This window comes from Miniopterus natalensis, chromosome 5, assembly GCF_054644295.1.
Source record: "Miniopterus natalensis isolate mMinNat1 chromosome 5, mMinNat1.hap1, whole genome shotgun sequence".
Taxonomy (NCBI): Eukaryota; Metazoa; Chordata; class Mammalia; order Chiroptera; family Miniopteridae; genus Miniopterus; species Miniopterus natalensis.
Genome location: NC_142085.1, coordinates 16,163,012 through 16,188,300, shown reverse-complemented (window position 1 = coordinate 16,188,300; position 25,289 = coordinate 16,163,012). Strand labels below are relative to the sequence as shown.

The window sequence follows — 25,289 nt, the reverse complement described above, 5'->3', positions numbered from 1 at the left end:
CAAGATGCCCATGCAGCACGTGGAGGGGATCCTCAAAGCACAAGCAGTGTCCCGAGGCTCCCCAAACTCCTGGTCAGAGCCAGCGTCCTCGTACCTGTACCTGTCGTCTGTCTTTCTGTCCATTTGACTTGGGGTAGAGGCTTGGAACCAGGGCTGGGTTTGTCGGTGTTCCCAAAAGCAGGCCAAATTTGCCCCCATGCCCTGGTCTTCCATGTTCCTAGGCAAGGGAGGGGACCCTGGCCTCCCTAAGAGGGACAAAAAGATCATGCCGGAGTCTCTCCTCCCATCTTCTTCCTTGTCGGGGTCTGGGTGGGACCAGTCTCCTCCCAACTCAAGTCCACAGCAGTCAAATACATCCAGTGAAGACACCAATAACATTAGCAATGTTAATTTAAAAAAAAGAATATATATATTTTATATATATATAAAATATATATATTTATTTTTATATATATAATATATATATATATAAACATATGTATGTGGGTGGGTGTGTCTACAGGAATCCCAGAAATAAAACTCTCTACCGGGCTCGGTGATTTAGCAGCAAGAATAAAATGGCGATCCAATCAATTCCAAGAGGGACCGTGCTTGGTCACCGGCCCGGGAATGCTTCTGCCGGAGTCACGCCCTCCGGACCCAAAGTGCTCTGCGCAGTCTCCTCTTCCTTCATTTCAGGTTTCTGGATTAAGGATTGTTCTGTCGATGGTGGTGGTGTGGTGGCAGCGGCGTGGTTTCTGTATCAGTCATTCTGTATCCATCTTTCCTGGTGAGAGGTCTGGTTCCCGAAACCCTGAGGGAGGTTCCTTCCTCCAGCCTGGCTCACCGCCTTGGCTTGTCACATCTGCGGGGAACGGAAAACAGAGGCCGGGGTTAGGGCCAGGTGAAGAGACCCGGTGGCGGGGCAGGCAGCCTCCCCTTCCTGGCAGCTCGGTCCCTGCATCGAGAGGACAGTGAAAGCCTGGTCCCACCTCAGGAGCCCAGGGCGAGGGGGAGGGCCAGCCCCTGTCCGTGGGGCCCCTGTTCGAGCTGTCATCTGAGCAGTAGCTATGCCCAGAGCTCCCCATCTGCCCTCTAAAGCTCACAATCTAGTTGAGACAAAGCAAGGACATGGGGACATCTCATCACAAGCAACAAATAAGCACATACTAAAGGACAGTCCCTACTTGACATTTAAGAGCCAATGGGTGAACAGAGTTCGGCCAAGTTACTCAGGAAAGGGTCCCTGAAGGAGGAGGTGATTCAGCTCAGTCTCATGGGGCAGGTTTGGGAAGAGAGTGGAAAGAGCACCATGAGCGAGGGAAAGGGGCTGTGCAGAGGCTCAGCTGGGGACAGCCAGCTGCAGGGGAGACACTGCCCTTGGAAAATTGAGGCTCCCAAGGGAGGGGGAGCCAGCAGGGTAGGGGCACAACTCCCTTCCCCATGCTCATCCCTCCCACCCTCAGCTACAGATCTCATCTTTCTTGAGTTCACTGGCAGTGGCAGGCCCCGGGGACCAGGCTGCCTTTTCTTTCCAATATGCTCTTTAACTTAGGGTGGGGGACAGACAATCAGTGGCTGTGCTACTCACACTGAAGCAGAGGGGACTCCAAGAACTTTCTCATTACCCCCTGCCCCTGGACTGATCGACTTCTACCCTCCCCACTGTGAGGAGGGGTCAGAGCAGCCCCTGCCCTTCTGAAAATAGGGATCCTAAGCCTCTAGTTGGGGTAATGAATTCCCCCCTACAGCCCCCAAGCCAGGGGTTGTGGGAGGTCTCTGGAAGCTGGGGTAACTTCGGTTAGCTCCCAGGTCATTTGGGACATCCCCATCCCAGACAGTCTCTCTGCAGAATCATCTCTACAGAAACCCTAAAATGGCAAGTCCCTTATCTCTCCCAAGTCCCCCAAGGGGTGTGGAGACCCCTCATCCATTCCTGGAGTTAGACAGAACCCCCACAGCCAACACTAGTGTACACTTCCTGTCAGCACATATCACCAAGACAGACAGAGCCCCAAAGCAACACCCCAAGACTTAGTCCCCAGCATCCTCTGAACACTCACAAGCCACAAGAACGTGGGGGCGGGAAGAGGTAGCCACACTCCGAGGACTGTGTTAATGAAGCATCTAGACTAGCCAGGGGATACCTGGCCCTGCCGGGGGAATCCCCACAAAAGCCCCTCCCTCCCTGGGTGATGCTTGAGCACAGGCCAGATTGGTATAAATGCCAGTCGAGGCATCAAAAGGTTGCCAGACACCTGTCACAGCCCTTGCTCCTGACCTCACCCCTGAACTCACTCATGTATTCACTCACACACCTGACACTTCCTTGGTACCCACTGTGGACAAGCAGCAGAGTACAGATGCCTTTGGGGGCAGTGGGGCGCTCACATAGGTGAATAAAAACCAGGCCCAGGTGTGAGGAGTTAGTCCACAGTCTAATGTCAGGGGGTGATGCAACACCCTCTACCGTGTGCATCAGCCCTCCCTCCACTCAAGCTGGGGGCACTGGAAATATGTGGGCTGTTAGGAGTTGTTGCCGTGACTACTGGAGTATTTAAGAAATCTTTTATCCCCAGGTGTTAAATCTCCTATCCACCCTAAACCAACAGCCAGAGCCCGTGCCTTCGTGCCTTCGGAAGCCCCAGTATGAGGAGGGACTCAACCCCTGCCCACCTGTGGAGAGACAGTGAGGGGTGAAAAGCCTAGTGGTACAGACTTCAGAGGGCGAGGCCCTCAAGAAAGTGTTGGCACTCTGTAGACGCAGCATCCCCACACCAGGAAGGGCTGTCAATGTTAATAGCGATAGTAGTAATCACAATGTCAAGACCGACAGCCACCACGAGCAGGACCACGGGACACAACACTCAGCTTGCGTCCACACCACCACATGAAGCCACATCAGTCTATCCACTCAGGCAAGCAGGGCAACCTCTGAAGGGGCCCTGCCAGGCCAGACCAGGTCCCGCCACCCACTGCAGGGGCCTTGCGAGCCAAGAAGGTAGTAGTCACCGGGCAGGCAGCTAGAAGCCAAGCAAGCAGCTGGCCCCTCTCAGGTCCCCACTCGCTCTCTCGCGCTCTCTCTCTTTCTCTTTCCCTCCATCTCTGTGTGGAGCCCCTCTCTGACTCGCTTGCCCTCTGGGAACCAACCTGCAAGTACGTTCGTTTAACTCAAGCTGCCTCGCCTTGCAACGTGAGTCTGTGTTTTTGCAGGAACATTTACACGTCTGCGGATCTTGTACAAACAAATGCTTTCTCCGCTCTGAGCAAGGCCCACAGGGACTGCAAAAAGGCAAAAGGAAAGACATCTAAGCTAGAGCGTCAGCAGAGAGAGAGAAAAAAACCATGCAACACCCCCTAACATGTGTGCAGCAGGGCCCCCACCCAGCTCGTGGGCCCCCACACCCTTCCACGCCCTAGAAGGATCCAAGTGCTACAGTGGAAGACAGAGAGCGCGGCGGAAAGAGGCAGCACTGGTAGGAAGCCTGCCCGCAGAAAAAGGCAAACACAGACGGGCAGAGAGCAAGGAAAGGCTGCCAGTAGGGCAGTGCTGTCCCACTGGACGAGTGCAAGCCTCAGGCCACAGGGTCCCAACTGCTGGTGCCCCCAAAAGAGCACACCTGACTCTTCACCTGCTGGGGACAGCAATCAGGGGCCACCTTCTCCCTGTTCAAGGGCTCGTGCCCAGGCCCCTCCACTAAAGGTGGACTGAATAGGGTGGGACAACCGGCTGAGCCCAGAGGCAGTATCCACAGGCCGGGTCACTGGCAGCCACCCCAGAGCAAGCCCACCACAGCCTCCAACCCAGTGGAAGCAGCCACCCTCAAGGGAGGCTTCTGTGGCTGCCATGCGTTGGGCTAGACTAGGGGGATCCCCTCCAGAAGCTCCAAGTCCATAAGAGGGGGCACCAGATGGTGCTTGACCCCACCCAACCTCCTCCTTCAGCCAACAACAAGCTGCTTCGTGTCATTCAAGCCCATTCCTCACAACACATCTGCCCTCCTCACCACCCCTGCCCTCCTCACCACCCTCAGTTTCCAGATAAGCACAGAAGCCTAGAGCAGTGGAAACCAGTTGGGTGAGCAGGCACCAGTGCCTGGCACCCATGCCAACATGGGCCGGCCACCAGTGCCCAGTGGGTGAGAGAAAGGCAGTGCCCAGCCAAGCACAGGCCAGAGCCCCCTCCCTGATTCCTCCAAGCCCACTCTGCCCACCCACCCACCCCCAGCCTTGGACCAGCAACAACACCACCAAATCTACCCATTGGTGCCAATTAGTGGAGTGAGAGTGAGAGAGTGAGACACTTGGGCAGAGGGGAGGATGAGAGTCAGGGAGGGAGGGGGAGAGGAGGGTTAAGAGGTCCTGTAAGCAGAAGTTAGATCAGGGGCCCTGCGGAGGCTCCAGGGAATGAGACAGCAGCGGCACCACGTACAAGTTCCAGGATTTATACCGGGATTTCTTGCGCTTTCTTTTTTGCCCCTTTCCCTTTCCTCGAACTGATTTTCTGGAAAATAAAAAAACAGAGCCAGAGAGGAGGAGGGGCAAGGGAGAGGAAAAGAAGCCGTCAGAAGGGCAGGGGACAGGACATGCTCAGGGTACAGGAGGCAGCCAGCCTCAAGGAAGAGCTTGCACACACGTGCAGGTTGGGCAGCAAGCAGTGGATGGCCCCTTCTGCTCACTTTAGCCATCCTGGGGTGGCAAACCCAGCCTCAGGCATGGCTTTGGGTGGAGGGCATAGGCCCCAAAGGCCTCCATACTCATGGTGGCTCCTGGTCCCAGGCAGGGGGCAAAGCACCAAGGGCAGGCTCTTTGCCCAGCAACCCTGTACAAGTCTGACCCTGATGATCAGGGGGCTATAAAAGGTAGGCCAGAGTTTGGGGAAAAGGTCAGAAACCTGATTTAATGGGGGGGGGGGGGGGGTGCTAGCTGTGCTTCAGGCATCTTCTGTCTTCATTTCCAAGTTCAATAGCAAAGGGGTCCCTCTAGGGGCCCTGCCTCTGAGAATGTTGGGGAGCAGCTCCACTGGGGGCTGGCACAGAACCAAGGATGGCACATAAAAGACAGCCAGCCGTAGTCATAACCTGGGCTGAGAGGTAGGGCTGGGTGTCCTCAAAGCCCCAGGCAGGCTGGCAAGGAGGGTGGGGTGGGAGTTAGGGAGGCGTGGGGAGGAGGGGCCTGGGCGTCACTTGGCAAGGAGCACCAGCCTGTCAAAGCCTGCTACACCATCTCACCAGACTCCCTTCCGAGCCCAGGGCCCAGGCAAGCCCCTCACTCTCCCAGTGGGCAAAGTAGGCATTTGGGGAATGGGCAAGGAAGGCAGGCTGAAGCCTGTCCAGTAGAGGGAAACAGCACTCTCCTCACCTGCCCAAGAAAATGCCCCTCAGAATGTCTGCCACAGGGGAGGAAAGAGGGAGAAAGGCACTGAGGAAAGGGGCCAGGCTGTTTCCTCTTGCTGGGAGAAAGTGCTAGAAGGAGAATGAACAGGCGCACTCTCCCTCTTCCTCCCTCTCCCTCCCTCTCTCTCTCAGAACACTGGGCAGATAGGATGGTGGGGGAGGGGGAGGGAAGGGCATAGGTGATCTCTCCGTCTCAGTCTCTTTTCCTGCAGACTCAACTCCCAGGCCAGCTGCTCACCCTGTCTGAAGGCTCACTGCCCCCAGACCTTGCCCTGCTCCACCTCTGCTCCATCCTGACTCGGCCCTCCACACTGAGCAACTGGAAGCCTCAGAAAATGACCAACATTCAATCAACTCTTTCTCCCTGGCCATGAGGTCTGAGTATCTCTGGCCTGCTTCACTCCTACAGGAGGGCAAACACCAAAAAACACCCCAGCCAGCCCCAAAGCCATTGCACCACCACAGCAGCCACCATAGAGGCCGTTTCCACACAGAGCTGGCCTCTCTGCCACCCACTCCCTCTCCCTGCTGTGGGCAACGGGAGGCCTGAGCAAGCCGGGGAGCCAGTGTCCACACTGCCCCTCGACACACCAAAACCACAAGTCCGGGCCAGGGATGACCTGGAGACCTGGGACACATCGTCTCTCCCAAAGGAAGCTTGAGGCTCCAGGCTGCATTTTGTCGCTAAGTCTAGAACCATTATCCTGGAGTTGGCTCCATCCCACTGCTGCCACCACATGTCCTCATGAAACCAATTCCTGACCCAGTGAAGCCATCAGACCCCCTGACAGAGGAAGCCAAGAGCCCCAAACCAAGAAAATGGGCAAGAAGAGGAAGTAATAAAGTCATGGCCACTTACTTTTCTTGCCTTGCTCTCTCTTTCTTTGGTCTGCAGTGGGAAAAGGAAAGGACAAAACAGAAGGATTCAGATGGTGGTCACAGTGATACAACAATAACAATACTACTAATAAAAACTTAACAAAGAATTTATGACGTATCAATAGAGTTTTAACCTCTTTAAATATAACCCACTTAATCCTTACAACAATGCTACGAGGTACATACTCTTATTGTACCCATTTTACAGATGTGGAAACTGAGGTACACTGAAGTAAAATTGAAATGCCCAAGGTTACACAGTTGGGAAGTGGAAACGGGCTAACAAGAGGAACGTGCTTAACCCTGGCACAGAGCAGGCAGCCGTTTGCTGAATGAATGAATCGTGACTCTGTTCTCACCTGCATTCACATTTGCTGTGCTGTAGGAAGCTCATCTCTCCTATGTGCTGGACTTTGTGAATTCTGATCCGCATAATCTAGAGAAGGAAGCACATCACAGAGGTTAGTGACCCAGCCAGCCATACCCAGATGGGACACCCCTGTGGCTCCAGCCACTCAGCACCCAGGGGTTCTACAGTGATGGGTGGTGGAGGTAGGAGGACCAGGGGCTCTACCAGAAAGAGCCTCAGGCCCATCCCAACTCCCCCAACCCTGCTGACCTCAAGGAGCCCCTGCTCTTCTTGAGGCAGACATGGCTGCAAGGGTTGGCCAGGCTGGGAATTCAGATCCTAGGTTCTTGCCACTCCCATCCCTCCCCTCCTTTCTTCCCTTTAGGCCTCACCCTGACCCCTAGTAGCAACCCAAGAGCCCCCCACCCTGGATTCTCAGAGTTCCCTTCCTCCCACCCTACCCAGGCTAAGATGGACCCTGTCACCAGATAGCACCAAACAACCGGCTTTAAAACTCTCCACAAACCACACTCATCCAGCTTCCCAAACAGAGCCCCAAAGAGGGAGGGAGGGCAAGACAGACTCCTGTCACAGGTGGCACCCTCCTCCTGAACCCAGGGGCAAAGGTCAGGGAGGGGGAGGAGGACGTGGTTGGAGCTTGCTGGGAACTTGGACTGGGAAATGCAGGCACCTTTTTCCCCAGAGGCCAGACCTGCCACACCTCCCCTGACTGACTCAGGGGCAGGCGCTGGACAAGGCAGGTCTGGCTCCTCCTCTCAAGTGCCCTCCTGGCCCTACTCCCCACAGGTACCCACCTGCATGGTGACGTTGTACTCCTCAGTGGGCACACACTCCAGGCCCTCGTCGTTACAGCAGCCCCCACATCGCATCAGGGGCACACAGGATGGCTTGAAGATGTACTCAATCTCATCGGGGTACTCCTGGAAGATGTCCACCAGGGTCTCGATTGGACGGCAGTAGCTGCGCTGGTAGACATCCATGAACTTCACCACTGCACGGGGGGGTGTGACACGTGAGCCCAGCAGGTGACACAAAAGATGGCCAACCCCTATCTTTACCCAGGTCTGTAAGGCCACTCCTCAGCATTTCTGTGAGAGGTACCCACTAATGGGAAAGTCCTCCTACAAATCTAACTTAAGTCCCTCCAGCTGTGGTTGAAGTCCTTCCCCAAGCTTTCTATCAACACTGATAAACACCTGTTTTTATGCCAAAGATCACAGGATGCTGTCGAATCCCAAGGGAGATGGCCTGCCATATCTGATCCCCCTGCCTCAGATGACAGCCAAGCCAATTCCAGAGGACACTTTCTGTAGGATTATACCCACTGGGGGTGCTGTAAGCATCCCGTGAAAAAAGGAACAGCCAGCTTAGCCAACCTACTCCCCATTTCTGTAGAACCTCTCCACAGCCACTGCCATACCCTACCAACCTACCAACAATCATTTAATAAGCACTCACTATACGCTGGGCACTGCATACAGTAGTCCACAGCTGTCATCTCAAATAATTCTCTACTCTGAGGTCTAGTAGGACCTCCAAATGTGGAACCGGAGGCAGAGAGGCTGAGTAACTTGCCCCAAGGCCACACTGCTAGTAAGTGGTAGACTTAAAATCAGATTGGACACAAAGCCTTCCCTAACCGATGCCATGTGAAAACAGATGGGAAGCCTCAGGGGGCACCTTGCCACCTGCCAGACCCCTCCCCAGATATAGGTTAAGGAGGCAGCGGGCATCAGCACAGGACTGGGGCTGCCTGGAATCAGCAGGTGGCAGTGGGCGGGCACACTGTGCAGGCCCTGCCAGCCACCGATAACCCCACCCAAGAGGGCAAACTGCTTGCATCATGGAAAAAACAGTGCTGCCACTGCAGCCACGGAGCACTTCTAGAAGCTGATCCAGAGGGAGAGCATGGCAAAGACAGCTTCCCAGGCGGGAGGCGGAGCCTGATGTGCATCGGTGCATGAAGGGGTAATTCTGGGCCACAGGGGCGGGCCCTTGAGAATAAATAAACTCAGGACTCTGGAATGACTACTCCAAATTGTGGCCCAGCCTGCCACTCCCTATCACACACACCCCCCACCCCCACATAGCAATCCTGTCCCTGAAATGAGTTTCTCCTACACGGGAGGGAAGAGCAGCACCCAGTCAGCAAGGAGGCAGGGCTCTGGCCACGACTTAGTGTGACCGTGGGCCAGTCCCTCCCTCTCTGCGCCTCAGACTCTGCACATCTATGTAAGTGGGTTGGGCTGATTTCTAAAGACACTGAAACAGAGGCTAAAATGTGGAGGTTTTGTCTTCCATTTCCAGCCCCAAAACAAACTCCCTCTTCTCAGCCCAGGTAACACAAGGTTTAGAACCTCACCATGGCTGCCTCTCCCCAGACTGTAGCTGAGCCTCCCCTGCGGCCTCCCTCCAAGGTGGCAAAGGAAGAGGAGCCTGAGGGCTGTGTATATCATAGGTGGGTTGAGGAGAATTTGGAGAGTTGCGGGGAAGCGGGGGGTGGGGGAAGGCCACAGATGAGAAAACAGAAAGGACAGTAAGGGTCCCCATCGGGTAGATGCCCGATGCATCTACCTCCTCTATCCAGGCAATGGGCACAGAATTCTTCCCCACCCCCGAAAGGGTTAAAGTAAAGTGCTGTGAAAAAGAGTATAAAGACAAAACCAAGGATATGAAGAAGTCCTTTTCTAAGCCAAGTCTATACTGAAGAAGATGACTAATCAAGAATTGACACTCAGTCATGACTGGGGAGAGAGGTGGCCCAGGCTTCAGGGCCACAGGTCTCACCCAGGACTGGAGAGCAGAAAAGTCTGCTCTCCTGGGCCATGGTGGCTGACAGCTGAGGGTAAAAAGACCCTGGATAAGAATTCCTTGGAAAAGCTTCCTGGAATCCCCAAGGCCTGTGGGAGGTGAAGAGGACAATTTCACCAGCACCCTGAGCACCCCACCATTGCCTCCAAAGAAAGCTGTTCTGCTTTTGCGCAGGGTGTGGACACACATACGCTCCAACATCAGGCTTCCTTGGTTTTCCTTATTACTCCAAGACAACCTTTTCCCCAACAAACAAAGACCATTTGTCTTGCTTCTCCTAGGCCATTGAGACCACTGGGAAGCTGAGGGGGTGGGGACACTGGGAGCGGGTGGCCTGTCAGTGGCATAGGCCTTGGAGTGGCCAGGAAGCCAGGCCCTGGGCCAAGGAAAGGGTTCCTGGGCCAGGAAGGAGGCAGAACTGGCTGGGCATCACCACCAGACTGGGCATGCAAACACAGCCCTTGGCCACTACCCTGGGCCTACTTGGTTAAGGTCAGGGAAACTCTCCTGGAGGAAGACCCCAGGGCCTTCCCTCCTCACAGGTGGGGAGCTGGGGGAGTAGCATTGAGCAGTCCTCCCCCAGGCTTGAGCGGAGGCCACACTCACTGGTAGAGAGCCTGGACATCCCTAGAGAAATGGGAGGCTCCCTACGTACACCAAACCTCAGCAAACAAAAGGCAGGCCGACTGGGCTTGGGCAGGGGGTGGGGCTGGCGCCTTGGAGCTACAGCCAGCCCTCTGCTGGCCCAGGAGGGAAGTTCATAGCACCCAAACCTCCTCCACCTGGAAGGCAGAGGGAGTCCTTAGGGCTTTCTCTCTCCACTCCCAAAGGAATACAAACTGGGGGACAGGGTCCCATAAGGCTGGGCTCTCTGCACTCCAGCTCACGCACAGCCAGCTCTCTGGATGGCAAGGGTTACAGCCCCTCCACAGAGGCCCACAGGTGAGACATGCTGGGTTAGGAGTGACATCTCCCTTGGGAGGGGAGGTGGAGGGGGGGAGGGTGGACAGAAGGACATCTGAGACCCTTGAACATTGTCTTCCTGGTCCGTGCTCAAAGCTTCCTCTCAAAGAAAACTTTACTGGAAAGAGCAAACAAAAAAGGCCACAAGTCCTATCCTTAGTAAAGGCCTGACTAAGAAAGAGCCAGTCCTCCGGAATGAAGGGTTGATCTTATCCTTTCCTGATCCCTACCACAAACCATAAAAGAAGGAACTGGGCCTCCCCATCCAACCCCTGGGGAGTTAGGGGACCCCAAGGGGACTCACCTTGGTGGGCTTTCTGCTCTCCTTCTGCCATGGGCGCAGCCTGGGACCACTGAGGACAAAAAAAAGAGTGAGACATGGGCAGGGGGACACAGGCCCAGCCACCCTGCCCCTGCTTCCTCTTCCAGGCCCTCCCAGCCCACCGCCCCTGGCTTCTCCAAGGCTTCTGAGTAGAACTGGGCACCACCAGAGGCTCCTCACAGCACAGAGCTGACCCACCACCCCTGGACTGCTCTAATTAATTCTGAAGCCAAGAAGATAAAGACTGACCAGACACTGGGGGTGGGAAGCTCAAAATGCAGTAGGAAAACACCAGAATGTCCAGCTCCCTTCCCCTTTTCCACAGTTCCCTCTCCCCATTATCACTGGCCCATTGCTGAGCTAAGGGAAGTGAATCCTCTCAGCTCCGGGACTCCCTGGTCCAAAGCCACAGGTAAGTATTAAGGTCAACTAGGACAGTTTGGACTGGGACAGGAAGAAGGACTGGGGGTGAGAAAAATAACATGGTGACCTTCTCCTGCTGACATGACAAATACCAGGGTGAGCTGCTGCTGGGAAGAGAGGGGGTTCAGAGGACCGAAGGGCACCAACCACCCTCCCCCATCCAAACTCTTCAGTCTTCAGGAATATTCAGCAAACCCATGGGTTGCCTGGAGGGTAAAACTTGGGAGGAAGCTCTGGGGGAGGGGAGAGCCCCATTTCTTTCCCTGCACAAATCTCACCAGGGCCAGAATATATCTCCAACATCTCTAGCTTCACGCTCCTCCTACCTTGTTCCCTGGTTCCTCTTCTCTCCCAGATTGAGGGGGTCCCCAAGTCCCTCTCACCTAGGCACCTTCCTCAAAAGCAACCAGGGAAGTCTTTTATGCCTTAGCATTGCCCAGCCCCTAGGGGGCCCCCTGCACTACCTAGGCCTGAGGCCTCCCCCCATCGCTCCCCACCGCCACCAGATCATTCCTCCCCTCCCCAGAAGCTGTGAAGGTCAACAAGTCCAACCATGTGGACCTGACAGCACTGGGCAAAGGCTTCTCCCAGCCATTCTAGAGGGTCTCCAGTTCTCACCAACTGCCCACCCCATCTGCCCCTCTTTCCTGGCAAATCCTGAACAGCGGAGCCGCCCTGTAGCCCACAGAACTGCAGAGAGACTGAGTCGGAGTCTCAGTCTGTCTGGCTCTCTCTCTCCTTCCCACATACCCCAATGCACCCCAGTTCCCCCAGCCTTGCCCCAGGGACAAGGTCAGATAGCCGTTTCTAGACTCCCAGCTGGATAGCCTCCAACTCCAGCTCCCTCAGGGGCCCCCCAAAATCTCCACTTCAGCCCCTCAAGCATCCCCAGGGCACCCCCTGACTTCCCCCTGCCAACATTCTCTCTATGCCTTCTACTCCTCCTGGGCCCCAACTAGAAAAGGGGACAGAAACTTCATACCTCCTCCAAGGCCAGGGGGCACAGGGAGGAGCGGTTCTGTGCGGGGAGGGGCCAGGTGCCCTTCTCTGGGGGCCTCTGAAGGTCACACAGTGGCTAGTCCGCCACTCCTCCCCCTTCCCGCCCCCCCCCTTGGAGGCCTGGAGCCAAGGCCTTTGTGCCAGGGTCTGAGGAACTCCATGGCAGCAGGGACCCCAGCCCATTTCCTTCCTTCTGCCTCTCTCCAAGGGGACTCAGGGTGGAGGAAGGTCTAAGAGAGGGGTAGAAAAATGACCTCTTAGGTAGCTTTGAGAATCAAGTTGGGTGGGCAAGTTTGAAGTTCCAAAAAAACCACCTGCTTCTGCTCCAATGTCTCATTTCACTAGGACAAAGTGTGTTTGCAAGGCTGGCAGGAGTTCCTTCCAAAGGTTTGGGGAAAGCTAGTCCCACCGCCTATGTCACAGCAAATTTCAAGCCATTTTTCCAAAAAGTGTAAAGTGGAGTAATGACACTCTTTAAACCCTCCCATGGCCCTCCCCATAAAAGCTAAAGCTCACCTCACTCGGAGGTGTGGGGGAAGGGAGGGAAACTGACTGTCACCAAGTCGGGACTTCAGGTAGTCACGACAAAGTCCCCGGGTGGGCCCTGGCACCCTGACCTCTGACAGAGATCGTCCTTTTCCTGGACTCTGGGGCTGGAGAGAGGTTAGATGGCTCTTCTCAGCAGAGGGGAGTAAAAAATAAAGGGGTGGGCAGGGGTTTGTCTCCACGCTAGGGAGGAAATGGGGAAGGGGCGTCAGGAAATTCCTCCTAACACAGGAAGGGCTTAGGAGCTGAGGACGGTCTGAAGGGACGGCGTGGTTCTCCGGGTCCTCCCGCTGGGGCTACCTCGAGAGGTCACCTTCCCGCGGAGGGCCGGCGGGGGGAGGGGCGCCGCTCGCCGCCCGGGACTCCCAGCTCGGGCCGCGGCGGCTCCGGGAACACGCGGCCGGCCAGGCCCGGGCTGATGTAATCGGCTCCGCGCCGCGCGCGCCCGGCCGGGCGGGGGAGGGCGGGCACCGAGCGGGACGCGAGCGGGGACGGGCGGGGGTGGCGCTGCGCAGGTGGCCGAACGGAGAGGGGGTCTCCGCAGCAATACACCCCAAAACTTTTCCTAAACTCGCGCAGAGGGCCGAAGAGATCCAGTGGCAGTGACAGCAAGCCCCCTTTCGCGCCAGAGCCCTGCCCCCTCCACGCTCTCAGCCCTCCTTCGGTCCAAGGTCCGAGCACCCCCCTGCCCATTGGGCTCCGGCTCCCGCCCCCGCTGCCCGGACTTTCAGTTCGTCTGGGACCAGCGGCCGGGAGCAAACTTCAGCAGCCGGCGGCAGCGCAAGCCCAGCCCCCTCGGCCTCCTCCAGCGGCTCCCGCCCTCCGCTGGTCTGCCCGGATCGTACGTGCGGTGACTCCGGTGGGTGGGCAGGGCCCGCGTGGGCGGTGAGACTCTACCCCGGTGCCCTCCCACCTAGCGCGCGCCCCCTCCCCCTGCACGTACTGGGATAGAGGGGGAAGCCGCGCGCCCGGTGCCCAGGGATCCGCGTGGGGCACGGAGCCCCCACGCGCGCGCTCGCACGCACGTCCCCAGCCGGGAGAGGCGCTCGCAGCTGCCCGCGGCGCCAGGCGGGTACGGCCACTTACCTTGGCATGGTGGAGGTAGAGCAGCAAGGCAAGGCTCCAATGCACCCAAGAGAGCAGAAAGTTCATGGTTTCGGAGGCCCGGCCGGGGCCGGCGCGGCTCGCGCTCCCTCTCCGGCTCGGGCTGCGGGGCGGCCCGCTCTCTTCGTCGCCTAGGCGGGCTCCTCTTCCTCCCCGAGCCGAGGCCCGGGCCAGGGCCTGGGGCGCGCGCGCGGCTGGAGCACTGTCTGCGCACACAGCCGCCTCACCCGTCCATGAGCCCGGCTTCCGAGCGCCGAGACGCCACCGCGGCCCCCTCTCCTCTTCCTTCTCTTCTTCCTCCTCCCCCTCCTCGGACTGAGGCTCCTCCCGGCCCGAGCTAGCACTTCTCCCGGTTCCGCTCGGCTCGTCTGCCCCGGCGCGAACCACGGCTCCTCCGGAGCGAGAACAGCCGAGAAGTTGGACGAAAAGTTTCAGTACAACGCCGCGAGCCCCGACCCCCTCCACCCCGCCTGCGAGCGCGGGCTCCGGCTCCTGCCCGCGGCTCGCCGCCGCGTCCACCGTGTGCCGCCGGCCGCGGAGGAGGTGGGCGCTGGGGCGGGGGGCGGTGTCTGTCTGTCTGTCGGTCAGCGCTGCTGGTTTGACGAGGGACCGCGCTCTGGCGGTCACCCCCAAAAGCAGGTCACTCACTTTACCCCTGTCCCTCTCGTTACTCGCTCGCTCGCGCGCGCTCTCTGACCCGGTCTCTCTCTCTTCCTCGACTTCTCTCCGGAGCTCTTGCTGCCTCTTTCTTCTCTCTGCTGGTTTCCAAAATCCGGAGTGATTTGGGGGAGTAAAGGAGCAATCTCTCCAAACGGTCGGCCCGATTTAAGCGGGGAATGGGCAGCAAAAATAAATTAAAACGGAAAAGAATACGGTTTTTTAAAATGTTTAAGAAAAAAGGAGGAGGGTAAACCCTGGATAAATGAATATCAAATTCCAGTGCGGAGACCCCTGGCTGGTGACTCCGCGGGTTCGTCTGCCTCGCCGCCGCGTCTTCCGACCGAGCGCCGCTGCCGCCGGCTCCACTAGCCCCCCGCGCTGCGGCCTCCCCGCAGCCTGGCTGCCCCAAGCCTCTGCGCTTCTCAACGCTACCAGCCGCGCAAAAAAAGGCCTGGCTCCTCCCCGCCCTCCCGCCCGACCCCGCCTCTGGGCACGCCCCCGAAGACTCTGCCTCTAGCCCGCTGAGAGGCTCGGCCTCCCTGGCGCAGCCTTCGCCTGGGGACACCTAGTGACGCCTAGGCCTCCCACCCACTCCAGTGAAGGGAAAGCTCGACCCCCACAAAGGTTCACAGCCTGAAAATTACCCATCCGCCCCCCTTTGCCCCGAGACCCACACGCGGTATTTGCGGGGAGGTAACAGGAAAGTGAGATTATGTGCTAAAAGGACTAGAAAGCTATTCTCCTCCTTTGCTGGGAATATTGGAGAGGGCATGGGGATGGGGGGATCTAAGGGGAACGAGTGGGGACAGGGAAACACAGATTACTGAAATCCTGGGGTGACCCCTGCCCTTCTTACCCCCTCCAACACTATCCCCCTCCAACACTCTCCCCCCTCCTCCCCACACGCACACACTCACACTGACAGGCTCACGCGTCCTCACTCACGCAGACGCTCTCTCCCGAGTTCACCCAAGAGCTTCCCTGTGGTGGCCGAGCGCCCCCTAGTGACACACGCCAGCTCTGCCTCAAGAGGGAATGGGCGTCAGGATGCGAGTGAAAGACTACCCCTGATCTCCCCATTTCTGACCTCCCAAACAGTGGTATTTTTTGGATTCATGGTCCCATGTGCAGATAGCCCAGTGATGGGCACAGAGGGCTCAGCGTATGCATCTGGACAATGTGCCCATCTGGAACCATCATCAAAGTGAGCCGCGGCCAACAGGCCAGGGTCCTTTGGAAAGTATCCAGGGAGGGTTCCCTGGAGAAAAGTATTTGGCACCAAGTTTGTGGGGCTGAGAATGGAAAGCGTGTGGTTCTGGAGTTAGTCAATGGCCCAGAGGAAAGAGGACCTGTTGGAGACCACGTATGCTCAGTGGAGTCTGGCAGAGCCCAAAGGGAAAGGCAGCTGGGCAGACAGAGGCCCTTGTTTCTGCTCCCCCCCCCCACCCAGATGTTGCCAGGGAACTGAGGCCAGGGGGCTGGTGGGGCGGATGGAGGCCAGGGCCTGAGTGATGATTCAAACCTACTCACCAGCACTAAGGAACGTCTGTAGGCCAGCTGCCCAGAGCTCCCACCAGGCTGGGGGCCAAGGCTTCCATCAGCACCAGCCCAGGCTCACAGCTCCCCTTCTGAACAGAATTGGGGAGTTGTCCTCTGCACCCCCAGGCCCCCAGGATCCCTTGCCCACTTCTCCCAGTTGGTGGCCTCTCTTCTCTCTCCTTCCCTCTCATCCCCTCCCTTCCTTCAAAGCCCCACTCTCTCCCAACTCCCCATATCTTCTCTAAGTGCTCCCCAAGGCTCCTCACCCATGCATATAGGAACCAGCCTGGAAAAATTCCTGGTTGGGCTTTGACCCAGCAGCTCCTAGGCTCCCCCAGGGAACAAAGGGGGGGGGGTCTGATACCTGTGGGAAGAGAGGGACCAACCAGTCTCATTATTTATCTAGATCTGGCCAGGGCCTGGCCTAGGGTTGATGTAGCCTCTACGAAAGCCCAGGTTGAGAATGGAAGCCAGGGAATGGGAATGCAGTAACTTCCCCCAAGTTGGCCAAAATGATCCAAAAAGGTGACTCAGCCAGCCCTCCACCTCAGCACGTGGTTTGGTTTGGTGGGAGTGCTAGGTTACCCCTTTAGTACTCCAATTCCATTGTAGTGGTGGTGTCCTGAGGCCCCTATGAGCAGAGGGGCTGGCTCCACCCAACTCTATCCTACTCTTTCCATCATTCATGCTTCTAGTCCTGTCTCCACCACTTGGCAGGCTTCCCAGCAGCAGGAACAAGGTCTTTTTACAGTTTACTTTTTAGTAAACATTTATTTGCTGGCTCAGGGCCCCCTCCCAGGCAGGCCTCCTCACCTAGGCTCCATGCTCAAGCTGCTGCATGGGATATGGAAGGTACACTGCTAAACTTCCTCCTTGCCCAACCTGGTCCACCTCTTGTACCTCCAGGAGCACAAGATATGGATATGGGCAGCTTGGCAGAGTCCCTCGCCCTCATCGCTACCCTGAGGCCAGCAGAGCCCAGGACAGAGACTCCCAGTGTCATCACTTCCATATCCCTTCTCATCTCAGGCTTCTTCAGCCCCTGGAGAGGCCTGAAGAGGTCTTAATAAAGGACCCTGCAGTTGGGAGGAAGATGAAGAAGTTCCAAGGAGTTGTAGCCATTAATTGCCACTTAATAGCCCCAGGGTTCTCCCCAACCTGAGCCAACCATCCCCTTTGGTGGCATTCAGCAATGTGTGTTACAGTGCCCTATTTGAGGTTCCCTCTGTGAGCTCTACGGAGGGAACCAGAGGAAAGAGGGGAGCAGAATTGCAGAGTGGCCTGAGGGATTTTGAGCACCGTTGACTGGGATGGGGTGGGGGGTAAGGTCTCCCATCTCCACTATTTATTTCAGAAACACAGCCTGTTGGTGACTTAGAGGAGGGGGGTTGACTCTGGATCCCATCCCCCAATGTGATATCACCAGCTTTCACAATAATACATAATCATGGACCCATCCAATGCCCACAGTATCACTGAATTGAAAGGCCAGTGCACCTGGGTCTTCAAAATCAGGAATGAGAAACACAGAGCAAGGAACACAAATCATCATAAGACCTCATCACGTCTCTATAGCACCTTCTCTTCCAATGGGCTTAACCCGCATACTTAATTTCACTTATCTTCCGCCCAGCTTCAGGGCAGGGAATGTCAGGGCACACTGTCCCTCCAGAGAATCCCAAGGGCACAGAGGGACCCAAGATCACCCAACAACAAGGTGTAGGATGGAGCATGGAGCAGAGAGCAGCCCAAACAGAGGTCATGCTGGGTCCCCTGGAAGGACAACCTCAGCCGCACTCAGGGCTGAGGAAGCCTCCACATAGGCTCTGTGCAGTTCAGAAGGAGCCTAGGAGGAAAGGGAAGGTGTTCCAGGTGAGGGGGAAGGAGAGCGAGGGGAAGGGGTGCAGTGGAAAAGAACCTGAAAGGTGGCCAGGAGCCAGCTGTGGCCCCAAACAAAGGAAGTAGTGATCAGCCCAAGGCACAATAATTGTACTTTGTCCTGAGGTCCTGTCACCTCTGATGTTCAGGGAAGCTCTCACCTGTGTGGGTGTGGGCAGTTAACCTCCAAGCCCAGGGATAAAGGGACAGAGCCCCCCTGACGTGAGTCTTGCTCTTGTCTAAACATGTCTTCAAGTGGCCTCCCTGTGATGCAAGGAAGGTCTTCTCCCTCACTCAGTCCCCTCACCCCCAGGCACAGAGTAGCCCACAGGTCTAACCTGCAACAAGGGCAGGAATATGAACCAGTTGAATTGGAGGGGAGAGAATTGGGCCGGTTCCCCTCAATTCTGCCTGGCTGTGGGTCAGTCTCTCTCTCTTTCTCTCTGTCACTAAGTCTTTGCAACAAAACAATGGAGAGACAAAACGAAAGGCAGGAAGAAGGGCCTCTTTTCCAGCGGCAACATCTGGATCTGGAGGTTTGAGAGTTAATGATAGGTAATGATGCCAATTGGTAACAAGATGGGAGCAGAGGAAGCCAGAGAGGTTAACTCCCTTGAGAATCCAATCAGGACAAGGGAGGAAAGCGGGCTGGGGAGCAAGCGGGACACAGGGTAGAAGGGCTGGGTAGGAGATGGGTAGAGGGGCGATGTGGGGAGAACACCTACCCACACCACCCCCTGCCTCATCAGCCAAATCTCCCTCCCCTTCCTGGGCCTCAGCTTAATCCCCTAACGCCAGGCTTTCTCCCTGGATTGCTTCTCCTGTCAGCTGTCTACTTCCTGATGCCCTTGTCTCTGCTAACCCTCAAAATCAGACCCCCGTCCTGCCCACTGCTGCCCCGGTCCACACCCCTGCCCAGTCTTGAAGGGGGTCTCTCTGTTGGGAAGGTGATGGTGCAAGGTGGCAGCTAAGGTCCTAAAGATACATTCTCCCTCCCAGCTCGGGCCCTGCCTGGGAGCCGAGTTTCATTTCAACTTGTGGATCTTTTCCAAGGTCTACCAGGCATCGGGCACTGTGCTGGTATTATAAGAGATATAGGGACACCTAAGTGGGGCAGTGGAAAGAAAGCTCAGGGGCTTTGGGTCCAAATGAACCCAAGTGGCACTCTTGGCTCTGTTGCTCTTGAACTGTGTGACCTTAAACTAGTTAGTCAGCCTCTCTGATCTCTTGTCTATAAACAGACAGTTCCCCTTTTCTGTAAAAAAGAGTGAAAATGCCTGTGTGGGAGAGTTGCGGCACACAGACAGTTGTGTACACAGTTACCCCAGAAGGTAAGGTGGGAAAATAGCCCCTGAGAGAGGCACAGAGTGCTATGAAGGTTCTAAGGCAGAGCAGTCCAACTGGCTGAAATGGATGTCAGGAAGAGCTTTCTGCAGGAGGTAGCGTGGGACATTTATTCCCCAAGCAGGTATTAAACTTAGCCCATGAGCCCTGTTTTGAGCTGGGCCCTGGAACTACACCAGCGTAGAAGGGGTTTCCTATGTGGAGGTGATCTAAAGAATAAACTGAAAATAGAAACTCTCCAAAGGGGGCACATAATTGCTGAGAGCAGGGGAAGGCTTCCTGGAGGAGGTGGCACTTGAGTCTTGATGGAAGAACAGGAGTTTAGCCAGCTCAGTGGAACAAGAATAGAGAACAGGCAGGGGAAGTGAGGTCTGGAGGATTCTGATGGCCCACACAGTTCTCCCACTGCTCCTCTGGGTGATAGAGACTTTAAGACTAGGCAGGGGAGAAGATTAGGGCTTTTTCAGAAACAGTCCCAGTCAAAGCCCCCAGGGACAATGACACCCCCTCAGGGGGTGAGACACACATTGGTTTCCCCGCCCTCTGGGACAGCATGTCTCTGCCAGAGAATTTAAACAAACAAGAAGACACTAGAGGTGGGCCCAGCACCACTGTTTGCCTGGAGTCCAGAGGAGGACACAGCCAGTGACAAGCACAGGGCCACTCAGCTGGGGCAAGGCACAAAGCAGAAAGATCTCTTCTCCAGCTTTGCCCTCTCCCTGTCCCCAGCCGGTGCCCAGAGCTTTCCTGTCTGCCTGCCACAGATGTACAGAGACCGGGAAAGAGCACTGGGCAAAAAAGTAGGGTCTGCTGCATGTGGTGTGACCTTGGCCAAGTCAGTACCCACTTCTGAACCTCAGGCTCTTCCTTGGTAAAAGTGTGAGATTACATCCCCTAAGCTTCAAGTCTCTGTAACAGCTCTATCAAACACTCCAAGTGAGATCACTAATAGAAAGTGTCACATTTTCCGGGTTGTGCATTCTCAAAGGCTCCCAGAGAGGATGACGCCTAACTCAGGGAATCCAGCACGAATGCTGAAATCCAAGGCACAGCACCAAGTGATGCAGGAGATGTGGTTCCAAGGAACCCCTCCAATTCCAGCAGGTAGGGAACTGCTTCCTCTCTTACCTGGGAGGCCAGAACCTCTGTCTTTTTTGAAAAAACACTGGCTTGGTGAACCCTCATTGTGAAAAGCCCCCACCAGCTTCCTGCCCCACCCTCCACCTACCTGCATAGCATGCAATGGAAAAAGTCGGACAGGCTGGGCTCAGTCTTGGTTCACCAAGTCCAAGCTTTGACAAGTCACTTCATCTGTCTGAACCTCAGTCTCCTCATCTATAAAATGGGAGTCATAGAGCCTTCCTCCCAAGGTTGTAGGGAGATACAGTCCGCCCACCATCTCCGAGGAGGTTTGGCGTGGAGGATTTTGGTATCTGGCAGTATTATGGAAAACGAGTGACAGTAAATACAAGCAAACTCCTGACCTAGCTACGGTAGGTGTCACACCATGTTGCTGCCCTTCCTTTTCTCCTGTCCCTACCCCCATGTGAGAACAAACTTTCAGAGAATGCAAGCCCACTATCATTTGGCTAAAGTCAAACAGAAAGAAATAGGGAAATGGGTTTATCCCATCCCCCTATTGAAAGAAAGAAAGAAAGAAAGAAATCACACAGTGCATGCCAAAGATGACTAGGGGTGGGGGGGTGTTGGCTTGATTCCTGCTTTAGCCTTTCTTCAGAGCAACTGTGTCACCAGGTTGTCACTGAGTTGGCTTCAGTGTAGGCTCCTTCAGGGAAATTCTAGGGAAAAACAAAAGAGGCAGGGACCCAAGGTGTCCCCCACTTCTTAGCAAGAAGGGTCCTTTCCCTCTGCCTCTAGTGACCCCCTGGGCCTTGGCCGGAAGCCTGGCCCGTGACCCAAGCCCCCCAGGACAGCTCACAAAGATAAAGCCAGTTAATCATTGGCCCCCTGGGAGGAGTCACCCCCACCATCCTGCCTGCCTTCCCAGGCCCAGAAGAGCAGGGCGGCCCTGGGGAGTGGGGAAGACCTCCCCTCGGCTTCCAGGAGCAGCCTGGCCTAATGTCCTCGAGATAATCAGTGAAGCAGACAGTCAAGGGGTACACATGTGAGGATAACATCGGACCATGATCTCGGGGGCCTTTGGGGGGCCTCAGAAGTGGGGCAGGTGGGGGAGGGGCGGGAGCGAGCGGGCAAAGCACGCCCAGTTAGTTTTATCTGCCTCACTGATTGGAGTTGCACTGGAATTTCACTTGAAGAAAAGGCTCCACTGCTAAAGCAGAAGTTTGAAAATCCCTTCACTGGGCAGATGAGCAGAACCAGGCCAGAGTTGTCCAAAGCCATACAGCTACCCAGAGACAACACCTAAACTCAGATCTCTTGGCTCATAGCTTGGTGCCATTTCTACCTCTCCAAGGGCCACTTAACCACTCATGGTCCAGGACTGAGCCAGGCACCTTTGGGATACAGAGGGCTTCTGCCTCTAAGAGCTGACTAGCTAGTTGTAGAGCCAGGCAGTTCCAGTGTGCACTGGGTGCCATGTGCATCTGGAGCAGGTCCGCTGCTGGGCCCAGGGCTCCAGGGTTTGCTCCCCCTCCCATGTGGAGGGGCTCAGCTGTGCTCTGCACAAGGTACAGCTGGTGTGAGCCATGCCCCTGGGGTCCCCTGGAGAGATAGTCCTGCCTACGTCTCCCCGAATGCCAGCCGGCTCAGCCGGACCATCTCCTTCCAGAACACAGCTGGAAGCATCAGGAAAGATAAGGTAGGGCTGGTGTGCCTGCTGCCAGCTTCCCCAAGTCCCAAGACCTGGCTCTGGGTAACTCCAGCTCTGAGACACCTGCTTCCCCAGCTGAGGTTCCAGCTAAAATAGTATTTAACACGCATTATGGCCCAGCACAGTTCACATAGAGCTGGGGGCATATGCTGAGCTAGACATAACCCCTCAGTTTCTGGATAGCGGGGAGGTCCCAAGGACCCAGGAAGGGATGGGGTGGTCAGAGAGGCACACAGGGGACTCGGGCTGGAACAGCAGTTATTTACCAATCAGGTGACCGTGCCGGGCTGTACCGGCTGAATGTCTGCCCTGCCCCAGTCCACTCTGGATTCTAAGCTGGAATGTGCATTTCCCAGCCGAGAATGAGGCCTGTCTGGGGCCCCGATCTGCATGCCTTCATATCTTCTCCGCTCCTGGGAAGACCAGGTCAGGACTTCTCCACTCTCCATACATGAATGCAGCCCACACCCACTGCTGAGGGACCTCACAGGTGGCAGCCACCGTTGAAAAATGGCAGACATGGCCAACCCCACCCTTGGGCTGCAATTCTAGCCCCAGGTGCCCAGATCACAGATAGTGATGCGTAATCAGAGCACTTTCCTTTCACTTTCTCTTTCGTTGGTTATCTCCATCCCTCCTCTCCTGCTCTCCCCCTCCTTTCTGCCAGAGAACTCCTGGCCAGTCCTATTGACTGCATGCTTCTCGGTGCCTGTCAGAAGCCTAAGCTTCTCAGGGTCCCCTGGGAGGTGACTGCTCCCCACTCTCCATTCACTGTTGGGCACCAGGCTGGGCAGTGGGGGACAAGCTAGGAGGAAAGATGGTCTTCACATCTCCCCAATTCCCACTGGCCTTCCAGAGGCTAGGGGAGAACCTGCAGAAGGGAGATTTCTGAGGAGCTGGTACATGCTCCCACCCATCAGGGTGCTAGGGGAGGTGGGGTGGCAACTCTAGAGAAGGCAAAGAGTGCAGTGAGGGGCATCGGCCCCCACTCCTGAGCTGAGGCTTTAAAGAGGACAGAGGCAGGCACAGTGAGTCTGTCTTCACCAGACTCACCATCGCCCTGGGGGAGCTGCTCCTCCCCCACAGTGTGACTCTCTCTCCACCACTCATCCACCAATCTCCTTTCTGTCACTCCTCAGGTCCGCAGGCTGAAGGCCACAGGAACTAATAAACCACACACACACACACACACACACACACACACACACACACGCCACCACCCCTGCCTATCATGGGGCACCACAGAAAGGAGAGGCGTGCTCCCAGAAATCCAGCTGTCCCAAGCAAGCCAACTGGGCTGTTGAGAGGTTGGATGTGTCATGAGCACTCTCCCCCCAATACTGCCTGAGGGGTTACCTTGAAAGCCCCTCACCCAGAGTGTCTCTAAAGCCCAGGCGTGAAGCACTGCTTCTTCCTGAGCAGCAGCATGTCGCACCCTGGCTGGAAGTCAGGACACCTAAGTCAAAATCAGGAATTGTCAGTGCCTTGCTGTGTGACCTGGAGCAGGGCACTGCTTGTCCCTGGCCTCAATGTCCTCTCCATAAAGTGAAGGGGTGGACTGATTTCTAAAGCCCTATTAGGCCTCCCAGTCCATGGCTGTAGGGACTGGGGAGGAAGCTGTAAGGATGTGAGCTGTGGATGCTCTGGCTGTGGCCTGGCTGACTGAAAGAGATGGAGGGAGGGCCAGGGAGCCCCACCTGGCCCACCTCTCAGAGGTGCTATGAAGACTCCTGCGGAGGCAGAGAACAGCCTACTCTTCCGTCCGCTGTCTGATAAACAGCCTGAGTTTTCCTATCGCCATCAACCAGAACTGCTGGGATTGTAGCAAGAAGGATTTAAGTTAGATAAGTGAGGCCTTCCAAACGCATCACCTCTGGGGGATTTATGGGATGATAGCAGCAGGATGTTTATCTAGAGACTTCTGGGCCTGTTTGTTACCTGGATGAAATGTCAGGAGAGAAGGGGAGAGGAAGGGGAGAGAAAGGGGAGAGGGAGAGAAAGGGTGTCAGCTTCTGCCCCCCCCTTTGGGCGCAGAGGTGGGTGGGGTGCCTGTGCCTCTGATCTGGGAGCTGAAGCCGGGGAAGGAATGTGTCAGGGGTGTGGTGGGGCCGAGAGCAGGGCAGCAGGGGAATGGAATGAGAAGGCTGTCAAGTGGCAAAGCAAGTGTTTGTGGGAAATGGAGGGAAAGGCCGTTCCCTGTTGGGAGGGGATGAGAGGGCACCTCAGCCCTGTGCTCCCTGCCCCGGCCACCCCAAGCCACACTCTAAGCATAGCAGGGCATCGTTGGGGCAGAACCTCCACCTCCACTGTGACATCAGCTGGGGCAGGAAAGCCCAGAGCCACTGTTTGAGAAAGCCCAGGTCACCCAGGCACTGGGGAGGGTAAGGTTGGAGGTGTCCACAGGGCAGGCTGTGAGGACGAGGGGCCTTCCTTCCCCCAAGACTGCCAGGGCACCCAGGCCAGTCCTGCTTTTTCTCTGGGTGTCCCCCCGTCGCCTGGGGGAAGCTGGTAAGGCTCTAGGAGAGTCTGCCCTTACTCTGCCCGTGGCCTGGCACTTGGGCTGATGGGACAGTTCTATAACTCAGTCCAAAGTCCCTTCTCCCGCGCAGTCCAGACCCAGGAATCTCTGGTCTCCCAAGGGAACTGAGGCTGGAAAGCTACCCAGGAGGGATGTCCCTTTTTCCTCTATACACCTGCCTTTTGGCTGCAGTGAGGACCAAGGGAGGAGAATGAGAGTGGGGCAAGAGAGCAGGGCCCAGCCCCCCAATGCCACAGCCAAATAATGGGCAACTTGAGGCGAGGCCAGAGTACCTTGGTGGGGACCAGCTCCCATCCTCCCCTTCTCACCTAAAGCACCTCTGGTGGCTCCTCGCTGTCAAAAGACAGAACTGTAGTTGTCTCCACACACCCCAGGGCTGGCAGGGGCAGCCTCCAGCCCCCTTGAAGCTGCCCAAGGGGAAGATGAGACACGGAGAGGGCTGTCTGGCTAGGCTGGCAGGGCACAGGCCAGGGAGCTCCTTCTGGGGCCCACAGGAGGGAGGACCCTCCACATCAAACAGAGGTGGGGGCCCTTGAACCCCCTTCTGCCTGAGCCGACAGCACCATCTTGCTGGGCTCTTTCCATCAGTAGGCTTCAGATGAAGCTGTTGGCTGACCATAGACACCTTCCAGACATTCTTGGAAGCCCAGGGCCCCCTCCTCAATCAGGACCCCTCCTGGGTGCCCTCACCCAGTGCCACCCCAAGCCTCTAGAGGGCGAGGGAGAGCAGTGCTGGACTTCCCAGC

General features: G+C 56.4%; 1 protein-coding gene across 3 annotated transcripts in view; it reads right to left on the bottom strand.

The window, feature by feature from the left end:
• Window positions 1–456: 456 nt before the first annotated feature.
• VEGFA (vascular endothelial growth factor A) overlaps window positions 457–25,289 on the bottom strand; it is a 90,882-nt gene continuing 66,049 nt past the window's right edge. For all 3 annotated transcript variants that reach the window (XM_016212744.2, XM_087817406.1, XM_016212745.2), the window contains 6 exons: window positions 10,703–10,751; window positions 7,419–7,615; window positions 6,614–6,690; window positions 6,235–6,264; window positions 3,130–3,261; window positions 457–844 (listed from right to left, as the gene is read on the bottom strand). In XM_016212744.2, coding sequence (XP_016068230.1) covers window positions 823–844; window positions 3,130–3,261; window positions 6,235–6,264; window positions 6,614–6,690; window positions 7,419–7,615; window positions 10,703–10,733 — 489 coding nt within the window. In that variant the 5' untranslated portion in view covers window positions 10,734–10,751 and the 3' untranslated portion in view covers window positions 457–822. The remainder of the gene's footprint in view (window positions 845–3,129; window positions 3,262–6,234; window positions 6,265–6,613; window positions 6,691–7,418; window positions 7,616–10,702; window positions 10,752–25,289) is intronic.